Consider the following 14,006-nt stretch of genomic DNA (forward strand, 5'->3'; position numbering starts at 1 on the left):
GAATGCCGAAAGCTGGGCCACGACCCTCCCTGCACGCTGGGGAACAGAACCACCTTGCCAAGTATTCCCTTTTCCCATCCTGAAGGTCATTCCTCGGGCTGGCTCTGCTGTTGTAGCAGTCTCTCCTTGAGCCAAGGGGTTTTAAACCCATCTGGACATGGGTGTGTGCCTGCGACAGCTGGCCTAAAAACCTCGGCCGCAGGCTTCAGCCGGGGGTGTGCAGTAGGAGCCCATCGGTGGTGGGTTTTGCCAGGGAAAAGGGATTTGAGCATCGTTTCCCATTGCTGCATCTTGCAGAGTGCCCCGAGTGGCTCCTGATGCCAGCTGGGGGGATAAGGATGCTCCCTGAGCCTCCTGGCCGTGGCCCAGGCAGGATTTCACCCTGTGTGTGTCTCCCCAACCCTGGCAGGGCTCCATCGTGGTGGGGATTGACTATGACTGCCGGGAGAAGACGATCTATTGGACGGATGTGGCCGGCCGGACCATAAGCCGAGCGAGCCTGGAGCCAGGCGCTGAGCCGGAGACTGTTATCAACTCAGGTGTGCTCCCACCACCAGTGACATCTGCCCAAAGTCACGTCGGCAAGTCCACGCCAGGCTGTGCCCTCTGTGGCTCTGGGGCTGTCCTGCTTTAGGGGTTCATCCCTTGGCTGTGGGTCAGGTGGGTCAGGGCACTGTGACAGGTCCAGGAGCAGTGTGTCCCCAGCTGCTGACCGTGTCTGTCCCTCTGGCAGGGCTCATCAGCCCCGAGGGGCTGGCGGGGGACCCCCTGCGCCGAGCCATGTTCTGGACCGACAGTGGCCTGGATAAGATCGAGAGAGCCCGGCTGGACGGCTCTGAGCGGCAGGTGCTCTTCAACACGGAGCTGGTCAACCCCCGGGCCATCGCAGTGGACCCTGTCCGAGGGTGAGCAGCAGTGTTTCCGGAGGGATTTGCATGCAGGGCTTTGCAAGGTGCCAGTCAGACACATGTGGTGCTGCCACAGCCCCATCCTGAGCCTGGGAGCAGCTCTCCTACACTGCACTCCCCGTAGGAGGGATTGGCTCTGTTCCCCACCCCTTCTTTTATTTAATAATTCAGGATTTGGCTAAACCTGCTGTTTCAGTGTCAGGATGCACATTATTTTTAAAAGCTTTGAAACACGCCTGGCCTTTGAAAACACAAGCTGTGCCTCTAGGGTGCAGTTGCGATACAAAATGTGCTACTCCTAAGACTCGCCCTCATCTAGGAGCTGCAGTTTGGGTCGTAAACATGTTTGACATCATTCTGGTTTTCTCTTAGAGATTTTTTTCAAATCAAATAAAGATTTATTTTGGGCACTGTTAAGGGGAAAACCAGGCCCCTCTCTTGACAAGAACCAGTAACAAAGAGAAAGGCGATAATCTGCTACCACTCCTTACTGCTGCCTGTCCCGTTTGTTCATTATATAATTCTTTCCCAAGCAACCTTTACTGGACGGACTGGAATCGTGAAGCACCCAAAATTGAAACTTCCACTGTCAACGGAGCCAACAGGAGGGTCCTGGTGAATAAGGACATTGGCTTGCCCAACGGCCTGACGTTTGACCCCTTCTCCAAGCTGCTCTGTTGGGCAGATGCAGGTAACTTCATCGAGGACAGATCAGACTACGACACACTAAGCCTCAAGGGGAACATAAATCAGCTGCATCCATCTTTAGCCCATTGCTACCTGTGGGCTTCTCTACCCGCTTCCCTTGGCCTGACCCAAAGAACATGGTGTGTCAGGGATGGGGAGCTCACACATGAGTTAATTCTACATCCTTAGGCTGAGAAGCTGTTTCAAAATTTAGTGAATACAAAGAACACGTTTGGGAGTTTGGTGGTTTTTTTGTGTGCCCTGGTAACTGTCTTGTGTTTGAAAAGGAACAAAGCACCTGGAGTGCACATTCCCTGATGGCACGGGCCGGCATGTCATACAGAACAACCTCAACTACCCCTTCAGCATCATCAGTTACGCCAATCACTTCTACCACACGGACTGGAGACGGTAAGGAAAGAAAACTCGCTCCCTCCCACGGCTGGGAGCGCTGAGCGAGCAGTTCCTAGGGATCTGCTCCCCTATGCAGCCGGGAGTCAGCCTCCGCCACTCCCTGCGGCATGGCACTAGCCAGCAGCTTGGAGGGGCTTTGAGCCAGAGGGGGAAAAACAAACACTGGCCCCAGCCCGCTCCCTGGTCCCGAGTGCTGGCACCTCACCGGAACGCTCTCTTGGGTCTCCTGCAGTGCCACGTTCACAACACCCACTTGTAAATCTCAGCACAGAACAGTTGTTTAGAAACAACTCCAGCTTCCTAGGAGGGACAGAAATAGTGGTTTGGTTATTTTATTTTTATTTTTTTTTAAATAAAACTTGGCACAAGCTTCTGAATCTAGATGAAGTCAAAGAAAAGATTGTGTCCTCAGTTGTTCCCTCTCCCCAGCCACCCAAGGCCCTCAGCATCAGGAACTGGCCTCTATTCCCACTCCAGCTGGAAGCTCTAAGAACTTCAATCAAACCTTAGCAGATTACAACAAATACTTAAGTGCTTGCCATGCTTGGAGGAGACTCTCAGGGAGATAATCTCTCCTTGGAAGGCTGTCTCTGTGACTCTGCATCACCAATGAGAAATGCACTGAATGAGCTGGATGTAGATTGTGTGGAGCAAATTTCTTTCCACTTGTTCTGGAGGTGTTTGGACCAATCTTTTTAGCTGCCTCTGTTCTTAATGCAGGGGGGACGGAACAAAAAACCAAGTTTCAGAGATGAGTAAAGCACTTCTCCCCCTTTTATCACCAGGGATGGTGTAATAGCCATCAATAAAGAAACCGGCGCCTTTACCGATGAGTATCTTCCAGAGCAGCGATCACATCTCTATGGAATAACCGTGGTTTACCCCTACTGCCCTGGAGGTAAAACACACCACCACCCATCCCCTCTTTCTTGTCTGATGGCGGTTATAAGCTTGGCACGCTAAAGATGTCCATTTCTCTCTGCAGCAAGGAAATAGGAACTGCTATTCCAAGAAACAACAATCTTTGCACCCAAAAGAACTTCAGACCCAGAAAACTGTCACTGCATATACCTAAAAGGGGAAAGCCCTTAACCAAGGCCAATGAAGCGACCTACTCTCCTGCAAAAGATTATGAAGTATTTTTTGAAGTTATACCTCAAGTCTTTACTACTGTATTTTTTTTTAAAGTGGAAAACATGGATATATTACCAAAAAAATGGTCCTGTGAATCTTAGGCCATTACGCTCACTCTTGCTTATGCAAGCAAATTTAAAATGTAGCTTTCTTAGCCAAATGTTTTATTTTATTGGAAGAACAAATGGATTAATTTTTAATAGTTTTGACAATATGACCAACAGGTTTTTTAATCCAAAAATTGAGCGCCTATGGGGAGCTTTGGATGCAGTATCTTGCTGGGTCTAAGTAATCTACAGCCCTGAAGACAGAGACTGTGTATGCTCCAAAAGTGTGCAGAACCATTACGTGATACGGCAAAGGCATTGAAGTTTTTCCAGAAGACAATTCTGTATTTTCACCACTGCCTCAATGCATGTCTTTTAGTATTTATATTAGAAGAATATGCTAGAATTGATCTGTTCATGGTTGTTGGTTCTTCTAAGTGCCTTCATAGACCTACCCAGTGTAGACCAATACATGTTCAGAAATACCATTTACCTTGTAACGCTTCACTTTTTCTAGGTTACTTCAATAATTGAATAAAATGGTTGTTTTAAGTTTCCCTTTGGATTTAGTTTTTAAATATTTCAGTTGTAGAGTAGACTGGGGAGAAATAGCAAGCAAGCGAGCCCGGAGCAAGCTGCTCTTATGGCAGGGCCTCAGCAAAAAAGAAATCTGCAGAGCCTTTATGCAGCACTCCCCTCTCAACACAAAGCCAAACACAATGAAAAAGTCATATTTGCCAACTCAGAGCTAATCAGAACAACTTGTCTATTCTCCCCAGCTTCATTTATTTAAAGAAAAGTGATAATTCATTAGAAGTCAGAATTCAATTTCCTGTTTTCTTTCAAAACAGTAAAATAATACCATTTCAAACTGCATGCCAGAGTTGTACAGAGTTATACTAAGTACACAAGAGACTAAAAGCTTTTATCTGTTCATCTCCCGACTTTCCCCAGTCTGTGGTCCGTCTTGGGATCAGCAATAATCGCCTGAACTGCTACAATCGCTTCGTTAATTTTTGTTTGCAGCTCTCGGAGCTCCTCTATATGCAGCAGTCGGAGAATTTGGGCAGCTTCATTGAGAACAGCATCTGGGGGAGTTGCAGAAAGAGAAGTCATATCAAGCATTTTCACCTGATATGAAGGTCTTCAGAAAAGCTTAATCTAAGTTAATGCTCTGCACTTTATCCATGCTTGTGGTTTTCCTACTTGAAATAGGAAACAACCCTCCTTGGTGCTATAGAGGGACAGGGTGCTCTGCAAAACCTCGCTCAGCTTCCTGCAGCCGTGGCACTAATCCACAGCCAAGTCGGGTCAGTATGGAGCATTCCGAGAAGTAATTTAGTACATGGGGCAAAAGCGAAGGTAGACTAGTGGGGTCCCAGGTCATCTGGCCATTCCTTACAAAATAATCTATTAGGTCATGCTGATTAGATTAGATTTTAGGTAAATTATGCAGCTAAAACACACAAAGAAGCACAGAAGTCCTCTGCTGGTAGAAGCAAGATTTACAAGACAACAGTAACGAGATGCATTCCTTCCGCTTGCAAACGTGGCTGCCCTTAGAAGCTGTTATTTAAACATTACTCTGAAACAACCTATTCCACAGCTAAGATTTAATGCTTTTCTGTTCCAAAACAAAATGCTCAGGAGTGCTTATAAATAACAAGCTAGGAGGGAGCAATTCTTTCCACTACAGGCTTTTTTACTGTACACATTATCTACATATTTGACAGTAATATACTTTGACAAAGGCAAACATCGCTATTTAAAAAGTAACATTAAGAGAACCGCTTACCTCCTGTGTCAAAGCCAAGAATGTGCTTTTCTAAAGCAACAGGCAAACCCTTTAAAAAGAAAAAGCATGTTCAAATATAATTAGAAATGTCATTTTGCACTTCTGGAAAATAAAATCAAGCACTACAGCAGGTAACTCTGGAGCAGAGGACACTATATAGACACATGTGACAACTTTGAAAAGTCATCATGCTTGATTACACAGGAGTGCCTTTGTGTCCTCAAACATCAAACCCAGAGTATTAATAAAGAAAAATTTTCATGCTTGATAATCCCCCTACTCGTCAAGCAAACCCCATTGGATACACACTGCCCACATTCAATCCTTAAAAGGCTAACAACAGTGCTGCAAGAGAACACCCAATCCAGCAACATCGCTACCCAGACAAACAAAAAGCATGCACAAACTAGGCTTTCTTAGAAACTACTGGCTTTAAACAGCTGCCAGTTTTCAAAGCACTGGCTGATTTGAGAGAATGGTAAAAATTCTCTGTAATCAAGCAAGTTTCTCAAGCACTGAGCTTGCAACCTCCATCAACGTTCCCAGAAGCATTTTCTCAAGTGTTAAGCTTAGGAATAAAGCTAAACATTCAATTTTCTAAATACTTTCTCTATTAAGACAGTACAAGGAAAGGTTTATTAGTGGTCATTTATAAGCATTGCTCTCCTTCCTCTACCCTCTCCAGCTGTGGAGGAGCAGTCATGCTAAACAATCACTTGCCATGTTTCAACATGCACATAAAATTAGACTTAAACAATGCAAATCTTAGAATTTGCTTTTACTACTGCTCTAACATTTTTCAACATTTCCATTTGGCACAACAAAATTTGAACTTTCAGTTCAATACTATTAGTCTCTGCAACATGGGGTTGTAAACCTTCTAAACAGTGAGGATTTTTTTAAAGGCCTTTGTATACATGTAAAAAAAAACCAAACATCTGAGCTGATCAAAACAATGCAAACTAAATACAAAATGCTGACCGAAACTAACTCTAATACCCCATTTTCAAGAAGTGGTTCCTTTCCATGGCCTTTACAGTAAAATGGATGTTCAATCTTAAAAATACATCTGCGTTGTTAAAATTTGAACAGCTTGTTAAGAATGCCACTTCAAACAGATCCTAGCGATATCAGACTTCACACACATACTATTTAAGAAACCAGGTTTATACTTAAGGCTGCAAAGACCTCATTGCCACCCAAGTGTGTTCTCAGAGCCACACAAGCAGCAAAACATTGCTTCAGTTGGTTCTTTGTGGATGAATTCCCCAGGGCCACTGCAGGCATCTCCAACGCTGAGTGACCACAGTGGCACCTTCAGAGGTGGTCTTCCGAGACACCCTGGTAGCGGGACGCTACTTACCCTGCCCTCCTCCCACCACCCCATATTTTAGCTCCCTTCTGGCTGTACACGCTGCTGCCTGCTCCCTCTGGTGAAAGCTGTCTTTGCCAGAGCCGTAGACTGGCCTTTCCCAAGCCCCACAGCCCATAGCCATGGTCTCGTAGCGGGTACTGGGCTGCACAGGCACCCGCTGCTGCTACAGCTACAACAGGACAAGCTCATTTGCACAGCAGCTTCAAACAGGGAACAAAATGAGAAGGATCTTTAAATCCATTACCACACAGACTACTTCATTTCTCAGCCTCGTTCCCCAAAAACTGAATTTAAAACTGCTGCACAAAACACTTGCAATGGGCCTGACCACTGAGCTATCTCCCCTGTAAGTGGACATGTCGATAGTAAAACTAGATCCCCTGGGAGTGAGAGGAAAAAAGTTTCCAGATTTCAGAGTAGGGGGAAAATATACCCACTTTGTTGTGCTTTCAAACATGCCCCAGGTACAGCCCTCGGGAGCATCCTTAAAGTGATCCTGAAGGGCGTTCATTGCACTTGATCCTACCCAGGACACGCTCACCAGGCGAGGAAAGCCCAGAAGGACAGCCTACGAGTCTGTCAGTATAAACCTGAATCCTGTCTAGACACTGAATACATGGAATTGCCAGCCATTCAAACTAATTAAAAAAAAAAAGTAATGGCTTGTCTTGAAAACCTAACCTTGACAACTCAGTAAGATAAATCTCATTTTATTTGGTACATTTAAACCACAAGCACAAGCAGTAGAAGTGTCCCCAGCATAGTCCTTACAGACATCCTTCAGTCAGAGAACATCTCTGTATCTCCCCGCTCTATCTTGATATTGCCAAGAATGCAACTCATGACATTTTGTATATTAAGTCATCTGCCATGCAGCAGTCAGACATTTATAACCTGCTTCCAGGGACAAGGCTTATTATACAAAGTGTCACTGGCTAATATTTTGGCCATTAACAAACCAGCCAAAAATCAGCAGCAGAGGTTTATTTTTCCTCTCCTATCCTGCAACCCCACCATCCCTTCTGCTTTTAAGATATTTTCTTCATTCACGTGGTACATTACAATGTTGATTGCTGCTGGCACAGATAAAGCTGTTTTCCTGCCTCTGGCCCCCTGCTTTTTCTTCACCTCACTTGAAATTTAGCATTCCTAATAAGAATACACTCCCAAAGACATATATCACATTCAGTGACACAGCAACATTTCAACCTAAGATCTGATGATGCTTTGAAGACCTAGCAAATATGAACAATTTTTTGTCATGAAAAAAATTCACTGTTCCTCAAAGCAGCTAGTTCTGCCAAACTCACAGAAAATCCCATTTTGACCCCTGCATGTCAGCTGTGCAGCTATGTAAACAACAACTAAAAGCATCTTTTTATTAACATTAGTTATAGAAACTAAAATGACCGCAGCAGTCTTAGCTTCCTTTCATATTTTCCTGCTCTTTTAACGGTTTTATGGACAGACAACACCAAAGCTTTGATTTACTGTTCCAACACTTCTGGCAATTACTGCATTGCAACTGAGAGCACCTGCGATTGCCACTGAGTAAACACCATAAGCAGTGTTATGATAATAAATACAGCATGGGCTGTTCTGAGCAGCTGCCAGAAAAGATGAAGACTCTCTGACCACATACTGTTCCTTTAGCAGGGACACTTCCAAACGTATACCTGCAGGGCAAGAGAGGCTGCCTTCCCTGGCTGCGCCCAAGACCCAAAGCCCACAGCTGCTGCACCAAGTGCCAGAGAGGAAGAGCTGGAGAACTGGGATGTTTAAGAAATGACAATCTGAAAAACCACAGTCATCCCCTGCAACATCTTACAAACAGACAGCTTGCGATTAGAAAGTAATTCTGCAAAATCTGAGGTTTTAAGCGCAGAAGTTTCCTTCCCCATTTCTCTTTTTGAGGAAGGTGGGGAGGGAAGAATTGGATGTCCAGCATCCCATTCCTTAAACATATACGAGGTGTACGTACAAAGCAGAACACTCCATACAAGGAGCGTTTCAACCTGCTTACGCAGCCAGCGCTGCTGGCTCCAAGAAAAAGCCAGGTCATAACATTTCTTCTCATACTGTAGGCCTGCTGCACTGAACAGTAAGGGTAATCCTCAAGCAAATAACGAGGATAGGAGAACAGATTCTTTACGTGATATATCATGCAGGTACATATGTCTGTATTCAACTGAAACAAAGAGAGCTTTGTATACTCTCCACAATCCTCTGGGTTTTTTAGAATCAGGATGGCGAAGATAAAGCAAGTTTCCACCAACCCCCCAAGTGAAAGTATTTAAACAGAACCAGTTTTGACTGACATGGCACGCACTTATAGAATCACAGAATGGTTTGGGTTGGAAGGGACCTTAAAGATCATCTGGTGCCCACCCCCCTGCCATGGGCAGGGACATCTCCCACTAGACCAGGTTGCTAGTGGAAGCAACGCCTACACTTCCTTACTTGATGTGGCATAATTAACACTAGAGTCGTGCAGTGTAGATACAAACCTCCTTGGACTGACTGGCCTTCGCTATGGCGTCCTGCGTCAAGCGCTCTTGAACCAAAATGCGAATTGCCTAGGAAAAACATTTAAAGGCAGGAGTAATTAATATCTGTCTTGATGCATTCCTCAGCAATTTCAAGGGAAAAGGAGCCAACATTATAACCTAGCATAACCTCAAATCCAGTTTTGTGAAAGACTTTATGGAAAACTCTTTCAGACTTAAACCTTTTCAAACAACACTACTCTTTGCAAGTAGTATCTTACACAGGTATAGCCTCTTTCGCTGCAGGAAGGCAGCTTAACCAGAAGAGACAAGGACATTACACTATTAATTTCAACCGCTACTAGGCCAGAAACTGCAAGTACCAGGAACAGTCAAGAAAGCTTGCAATTCCCAGAACGACCTGACTGTGATCCCAAAGCGGCAGCACCATTTTTATTTTTCTGAGATCATACACCTTTAACACTGCGGCAATACAGCTTCTTCAGGAAGGAAATTCTGCTATCAGCACCTTTTAGTAGGTGCTGAACCATCTTCCACATGCAGAGAAACCTGGAGCAAGGCTACCCACCCAGGTTTTAAAGAGACTGAGAACAGAAAGGAATTATTTTTAGACACAGAACAAGAAGAGCCTTGAGTTTAACAATCCTGCTGCTCATCTGTTTTTACTGGCTCCAGCACATAGCATGAAATCGTATCAGAGCTATCAGTTACTGATACCTACAGCTGTAAGCGCCTCTAAAAATAACTGAAGGAATACTATGCAGGCAGACTTCCACCAGAAAGAACTGGGTCTGTCAAACACATTCCTCAGACTTTCCCTGATGAGTAGCCAAATGTGACAGAAGCAGTCTTACTACTTCATGTTTCTCCCCCAAGATTTCTCCCAGTTTTGGTCATGATTAAAGTTGGGATGATACTAAAAAGTTGCCACTGAATGCTTCTAGAAATCTTCTTAACTGAATGGAATAACCTGGACAAAAAGAGTGATTTGATGAGGAGTTTAAATTCCAGCAGTGAAACCAGACCTTGGCTAAGAGAATTTTTTCTAATGCGAAAGGCACTGAAAAAAGATATCCAACTGTGTTACATAGATGCTTTCTGATCAACTTGCCAGATATAAATTAACAGAATGGGACTCCAAATATCCCTCTGCTCGCTCTGACCAAGATCTGGCCAGAAGTCTGTGGCACACTTGCGCATTTTGGCCTTCCCTAAGCATCCATTCCAGAGCGTCCAAGCCTGAATAGGGATCATAACTTCTCCGCACGTGCAATGCAAACCTGCTTACTGTGGTGAATTAAGAGTTTCACTGACACATTCTAACACCATGAAACCCTGAAATCTAGCATTGCTGCTGTTCATGTAACATGAATTGCCATTGCAGGAATCTGTTCTCATCATAAATTAAAAGCAAGAAAATTCAGGCTGGTGGTTTTGTCCAATCACTTCTGTCTGAAAAAAGTGAGACTAGAAATGTAGAAATAGTGACAGAATTGTAAATGCATTTATGCAGAAAACACATTCCGCTATCTCTTTGAGTTGCTAGTACCAAATTAGACGAACCCAAATAAAGTTTGCTAGCCTCAGGACAATCCTGTAAGAAGACCTGAAGAAACTCTGTCTAATAAGGACTGAGCTCATGCTGCAGATCCTCAACCTCACCATTTCCAGGGTCTTTTCTCTCTCTGATATCCCTTTACAATGATTTTTTTTTTTCAGGGTTTGGGGTTTTTTTTTTGGTAGGGGTTTGATATACAAGATCTCTACCACTCTTTAAAGACTGATGAAGAATTCAAAGGCTATTTTGGGAAGGCAAAGGAGGATACAATACTGTAAAGAGAAAGTGGTTGATGGGATAACTGCAGGCCATCATTTCCTTAAGAAACCAGGCCAGCATGATAATACTGTTTAAGTATACCTGTTATAGACTTACACACACTATACAAACTTCAACACCCACGGCATTTAGTTTCTCCAAAAAAAGGTTAGCAAATATCACAGCTACTGTAATGAACAGACCTTATTGTTTTTTCAGTGAAATGAGTTTATTTTGGTGCCAAAGAAAACTAAGCTTATTTCCATATTATGACATGATCAAGTAGGAACTCAGGATTGCTACAGTCTCATTAAATACAGTACTTCAAAAATACAGTACAAGTTGGACGCAAAATTTACAGATAACTACAGAGTTCCACCGCTAAGTCACAAATTTGCTCAAAGTCATAAAAAAGATGCTTTAGAAAATTAGCCAATTTACTGCATTTAACAGCCATGGTTAGTTGGCAAGACTAAATTAAACTGACTTCAGTAATGACAAGGAGTAAACAGTTCATAGGACCACAAGTTAGGAGGAGGTAGCTTGTAACTGTGGCTTCTCCCTAGGTTGATTGTTTTAAAACATCCTTTGCATCACTTAGCCTCTATGTTTTCAAGTGTCTCTTAATTTCTAGCACTGGAATACAATCTTCTCCTTTGAGTGTATTCCTCAATATTTCTGAGGTTCATCAAAAACACATAAAGCAGTACTTCAGCTAACCTAGAGCACTTCGAATTCTGAACAACAGTTCTCACTGTTGGAATTCCAGGAACTCAGCTACAATTAAACTGCTTACCAAGGTAATTATCGCTGCGATAATTTCCATAATTCATATTCTTGTGTTCTTATCTGCTTGAAAAGGCACATACAGGATGAGTTTTACTTTCTATTTGTGCCTAAAAATCACAGTTATCAGTAACTGTTCACCATAAGCTATTACAAACATACCAGCCATTGGGGAAAAGAAGGATGAAAGGAGGTCTGAAAACCATGAAACTCACCTTAAGCATTACCAAGTAATCATCATGTCGCTGAATTTGAAGCAGATTAGCTAAAGCCATCACTCCAGCCTTGAAATCAGGATTATTCACTGTAAAAATAATCATCATCATTAAAAATACATGCTAGTTATATGGCTCCAAAAGACAGAATCAGCTTCCTGTCTCCACAGTATCGGATTGCTCTCAAGGATGGGCAAGGCCATGGATACACAGCAGTGTGCAACCACTTAGTTTGGCTAAAAAGCAATTAAAGCATGCACTAGGCTTCAGAACCAGGTTGCAGAACAGCATCCAAGCACAAACAGCATTGTTTTCAATGCCCAATGTATTGCATGTGTCCTACCGCACAGGAAACCTGTGTTAAGTCTTTAAAAATGAAGCCAATGACATGAAGGTGTTCTCATTTATAAATCTTTCTATAACTGCAGAGCAGAACTGTGCCTGCTGGGTGACAGCAAGACCAATTCCTAGCTGTCTTTATGTAGAAGGAGCAATGAGAGAAGACTTGGCAGATTTAGGGCTAATTTTAGTAGCTCTTTCCTACCACTTTCATTTATAGTGAATGTGCCTGGCAGTTAAAAAAATTACAATGATTATGAGGTACAGGTAGGGAAGACCAAGCCAACAGGTAATACATGACACTATTGAAGTAAACAGTCTGCCATCAAGTTTCCTTAGCTTTTTTTTTTTTAAAGATATGTTAGAGTCTGGAATCAAAAGGTATCATATTATTTCACCCTAACCCACAGTGAGTACTCATGTTTCACAGAGGTCTCTGCAAAGCTGTTAAGATAACACCTTTCAAGTGCTTCCCCATTGCCTGAGAAAAGCCTTTCCAACTTACTGATGTCTGATTAAGTCTCTGGGCACCTCATTCTGCTGGGGAAGATTCCCCCCCCGCCCTTCCCCAACAGGAAAAGCTCTGCCTCAGTGCACATCCAGATACCTGGGATTCACATGGAGCAGTTCCCCTTTCCTTCAGTAGGATTGCAGACAAGTGCAAATAACTCAAAGTAACTCTCAAAACACTGTTCGCAGAGAGGCAGTTTGAGCCATCGGTAAAAAGAATTTATGATCCCTTTGTTCCTAAAGCTTTAAGTGGGGCTTTAAAAGGTTATGTGTATCAGTAACTAACAACTTAAAATCCAAAGAACATCACACAGGCACTGGAACACATTCACGTATGATGCATCCATACAGTAGGTTGCTGCACACTTACCGTCCAAGTTAATCAGCGGTTCTGCGTTTTTTGCTGTATTGTCAGTATTTTTAGCACCGTCAGGGGTAGAATCCTTATACTTATCAGCTGTTAAATTAAGAAGTCAACATGCAAACCATTAGAGCTAATGACAAAAAGTTCAGAGGCAAGCTGTAGCTTGTGATAGCTCTATTTTTGGGGTGTAGTAATTGCCCAAGAGCCTTCTGGGCTTATACGCTGATGTTTTGGAGCTCCCTACTGAGGTGCCCAAAGGCTGCCATTTTAGTGAGCTACCCCAACAGCTCCCATCTGCAAAGAGCTTATGTGCTATCCCAGAGCAGCATCAGAGCATGCTCCACACTTATGTAGGGCATTACGCTCTTGATGAAGGCTCTTCCTACAGTCTTCATCTCAGAGGCTGAACCAGCTGCACCTTACAGTTCTACTACTTTTAAAATCCATCAGTTCGACTAGCGTTGGCCCTCTGCCTCAACCAGCGGCATACATAGGGCTCAACAACTACAGACTGAAGTTGCTTCTAAATAGTGAGTAAAACATTTCCAGTGAAGGCTTTGTTTTATAGAGTGCAGCATTCATCTACAACCCACACAGGGGTTTTTCAAGCCTCTTAAGGACCTCCTGGCTCCTCTCTCTTCATGTACCCCTGAGTAACCGGCAGCTCACTTTCTCCATCATGAGGGACTGAGAACCAGCTCTACAGATTCCAAGTATTTATATCCCATCCTTGTCATGGGCAGAGCTCAGCCCTGCAGGAATTAAAGGTAATGGAAAACAGTACTTCAGCTATTACTATGTTTGCCACCAGTAATTACGTTTGTATCTGCACTATCGCTATAAGGAAATGAAACTGCTGCTGACTGCTGAGATTAAACTCAACTTTTTCATAACCTTGCCCTAGTTCCCAAGGGTTCAGCGTCTGCTCCCTGTAAACCAAGGGTCTAAGAATAACTTATTTATATTCAACCACATAAATGTGGTACTAAAGAAAATGCATTTAATACACTTTAGAGTAAGTTCTCATAAAGGCAATCCCACAGGGAGAAGGGTATAAATATATACAATGGGGTTCGCTATGTCCAGAAATAAAGTAATAAATGCAGGAA

General features: G+C 43.4%; 2 protein-coding genes across 2 annotated transcripts in view; one reads left to right on the top strand and one right to left on the bottom strand.

Annotated features, from left to right (window-relative positions):
- LOC104625261 (nidogen-2-like) overlaps positions 1 to 3,724 on the top strand; it is a gene marked incomplete at its 5' end in the record, with an annotated part of 4,428 nt that extends 704 nt beyond the window's left edge. The window contains 6 exons of the mRNA XM_010292840.1: positions 410 to 539; positions 734 to 905; positions 1,442 to 1,599; positions 1,883 to 2,006; positions 2,795 to 2,907; positions 3,708 to 3,724. Of these exons, the coding sequence (XP_010291142.1) occupies positions 410 to 539; positions 734 to 905; positions 1,442 to 1,599; positions 1,883 to 2,006; positions 2,795 to 2,907; positions 3,708 to 3,724 (714 nt within the window). The remainder of the gene's footprint in view (positions 1 to 409; positions 540 to 733; positions 906 to 1,441; positions 1,600 to 1,882; positions 2,007 to 2,794; positions 2,908 to 3,707) is intronic.
- A 228-nt stretch (positions 3,725 to 3,952) lies between these two features.
- LOC104625262 (chromosome unknown open reading frame, human C14orf166) overlaps positions 3,953 to 14,006 on the bottom strand; it is a gene marked incomplete at its 5' end in the record, with an annotated part of 11,976 nt that continues 1,922 nt past the window's right edge. The window contains 5 exons of the mRNA XM_010292841.1: positions 3,953 to 4,278; positions 4,986 to 5,034; positions 8,868 to 8,936; positions 11,685 to 11,773; positions 12,904 to 12,990. Coding sequence (XP_010291143.1) covers positions 4,124 to 4,278; positions 4,986 to 5,034; positions 8,868 to 8,936; positions 11,685 to 11,773; positions 12,904 to 12,990 — 449 coding nt within the window. The remainder of the gene's footprint in view (positions 4,279 to 4,985; positions 5,035 to 8,867; positions 8,937 to 11,684; positions 11,774 to 12,903; positions 12,991 to 14,006) is intronic.

This window comes from Phaethon lepturus, unplaced genomic scaffold, assembly GCF_000687285.1.
Source record: "Phaethon lepturus isolate BGI_N335 unplaced genomic scaffold, ASM68728v1 scaffold44768, whole genome shotgun sequence".
NCBI lineage: Eukaryota > Metazoa > Chordata > Aves > Phaethontiformes > Phaethontidae > Phaethon > Phaethon lepturus.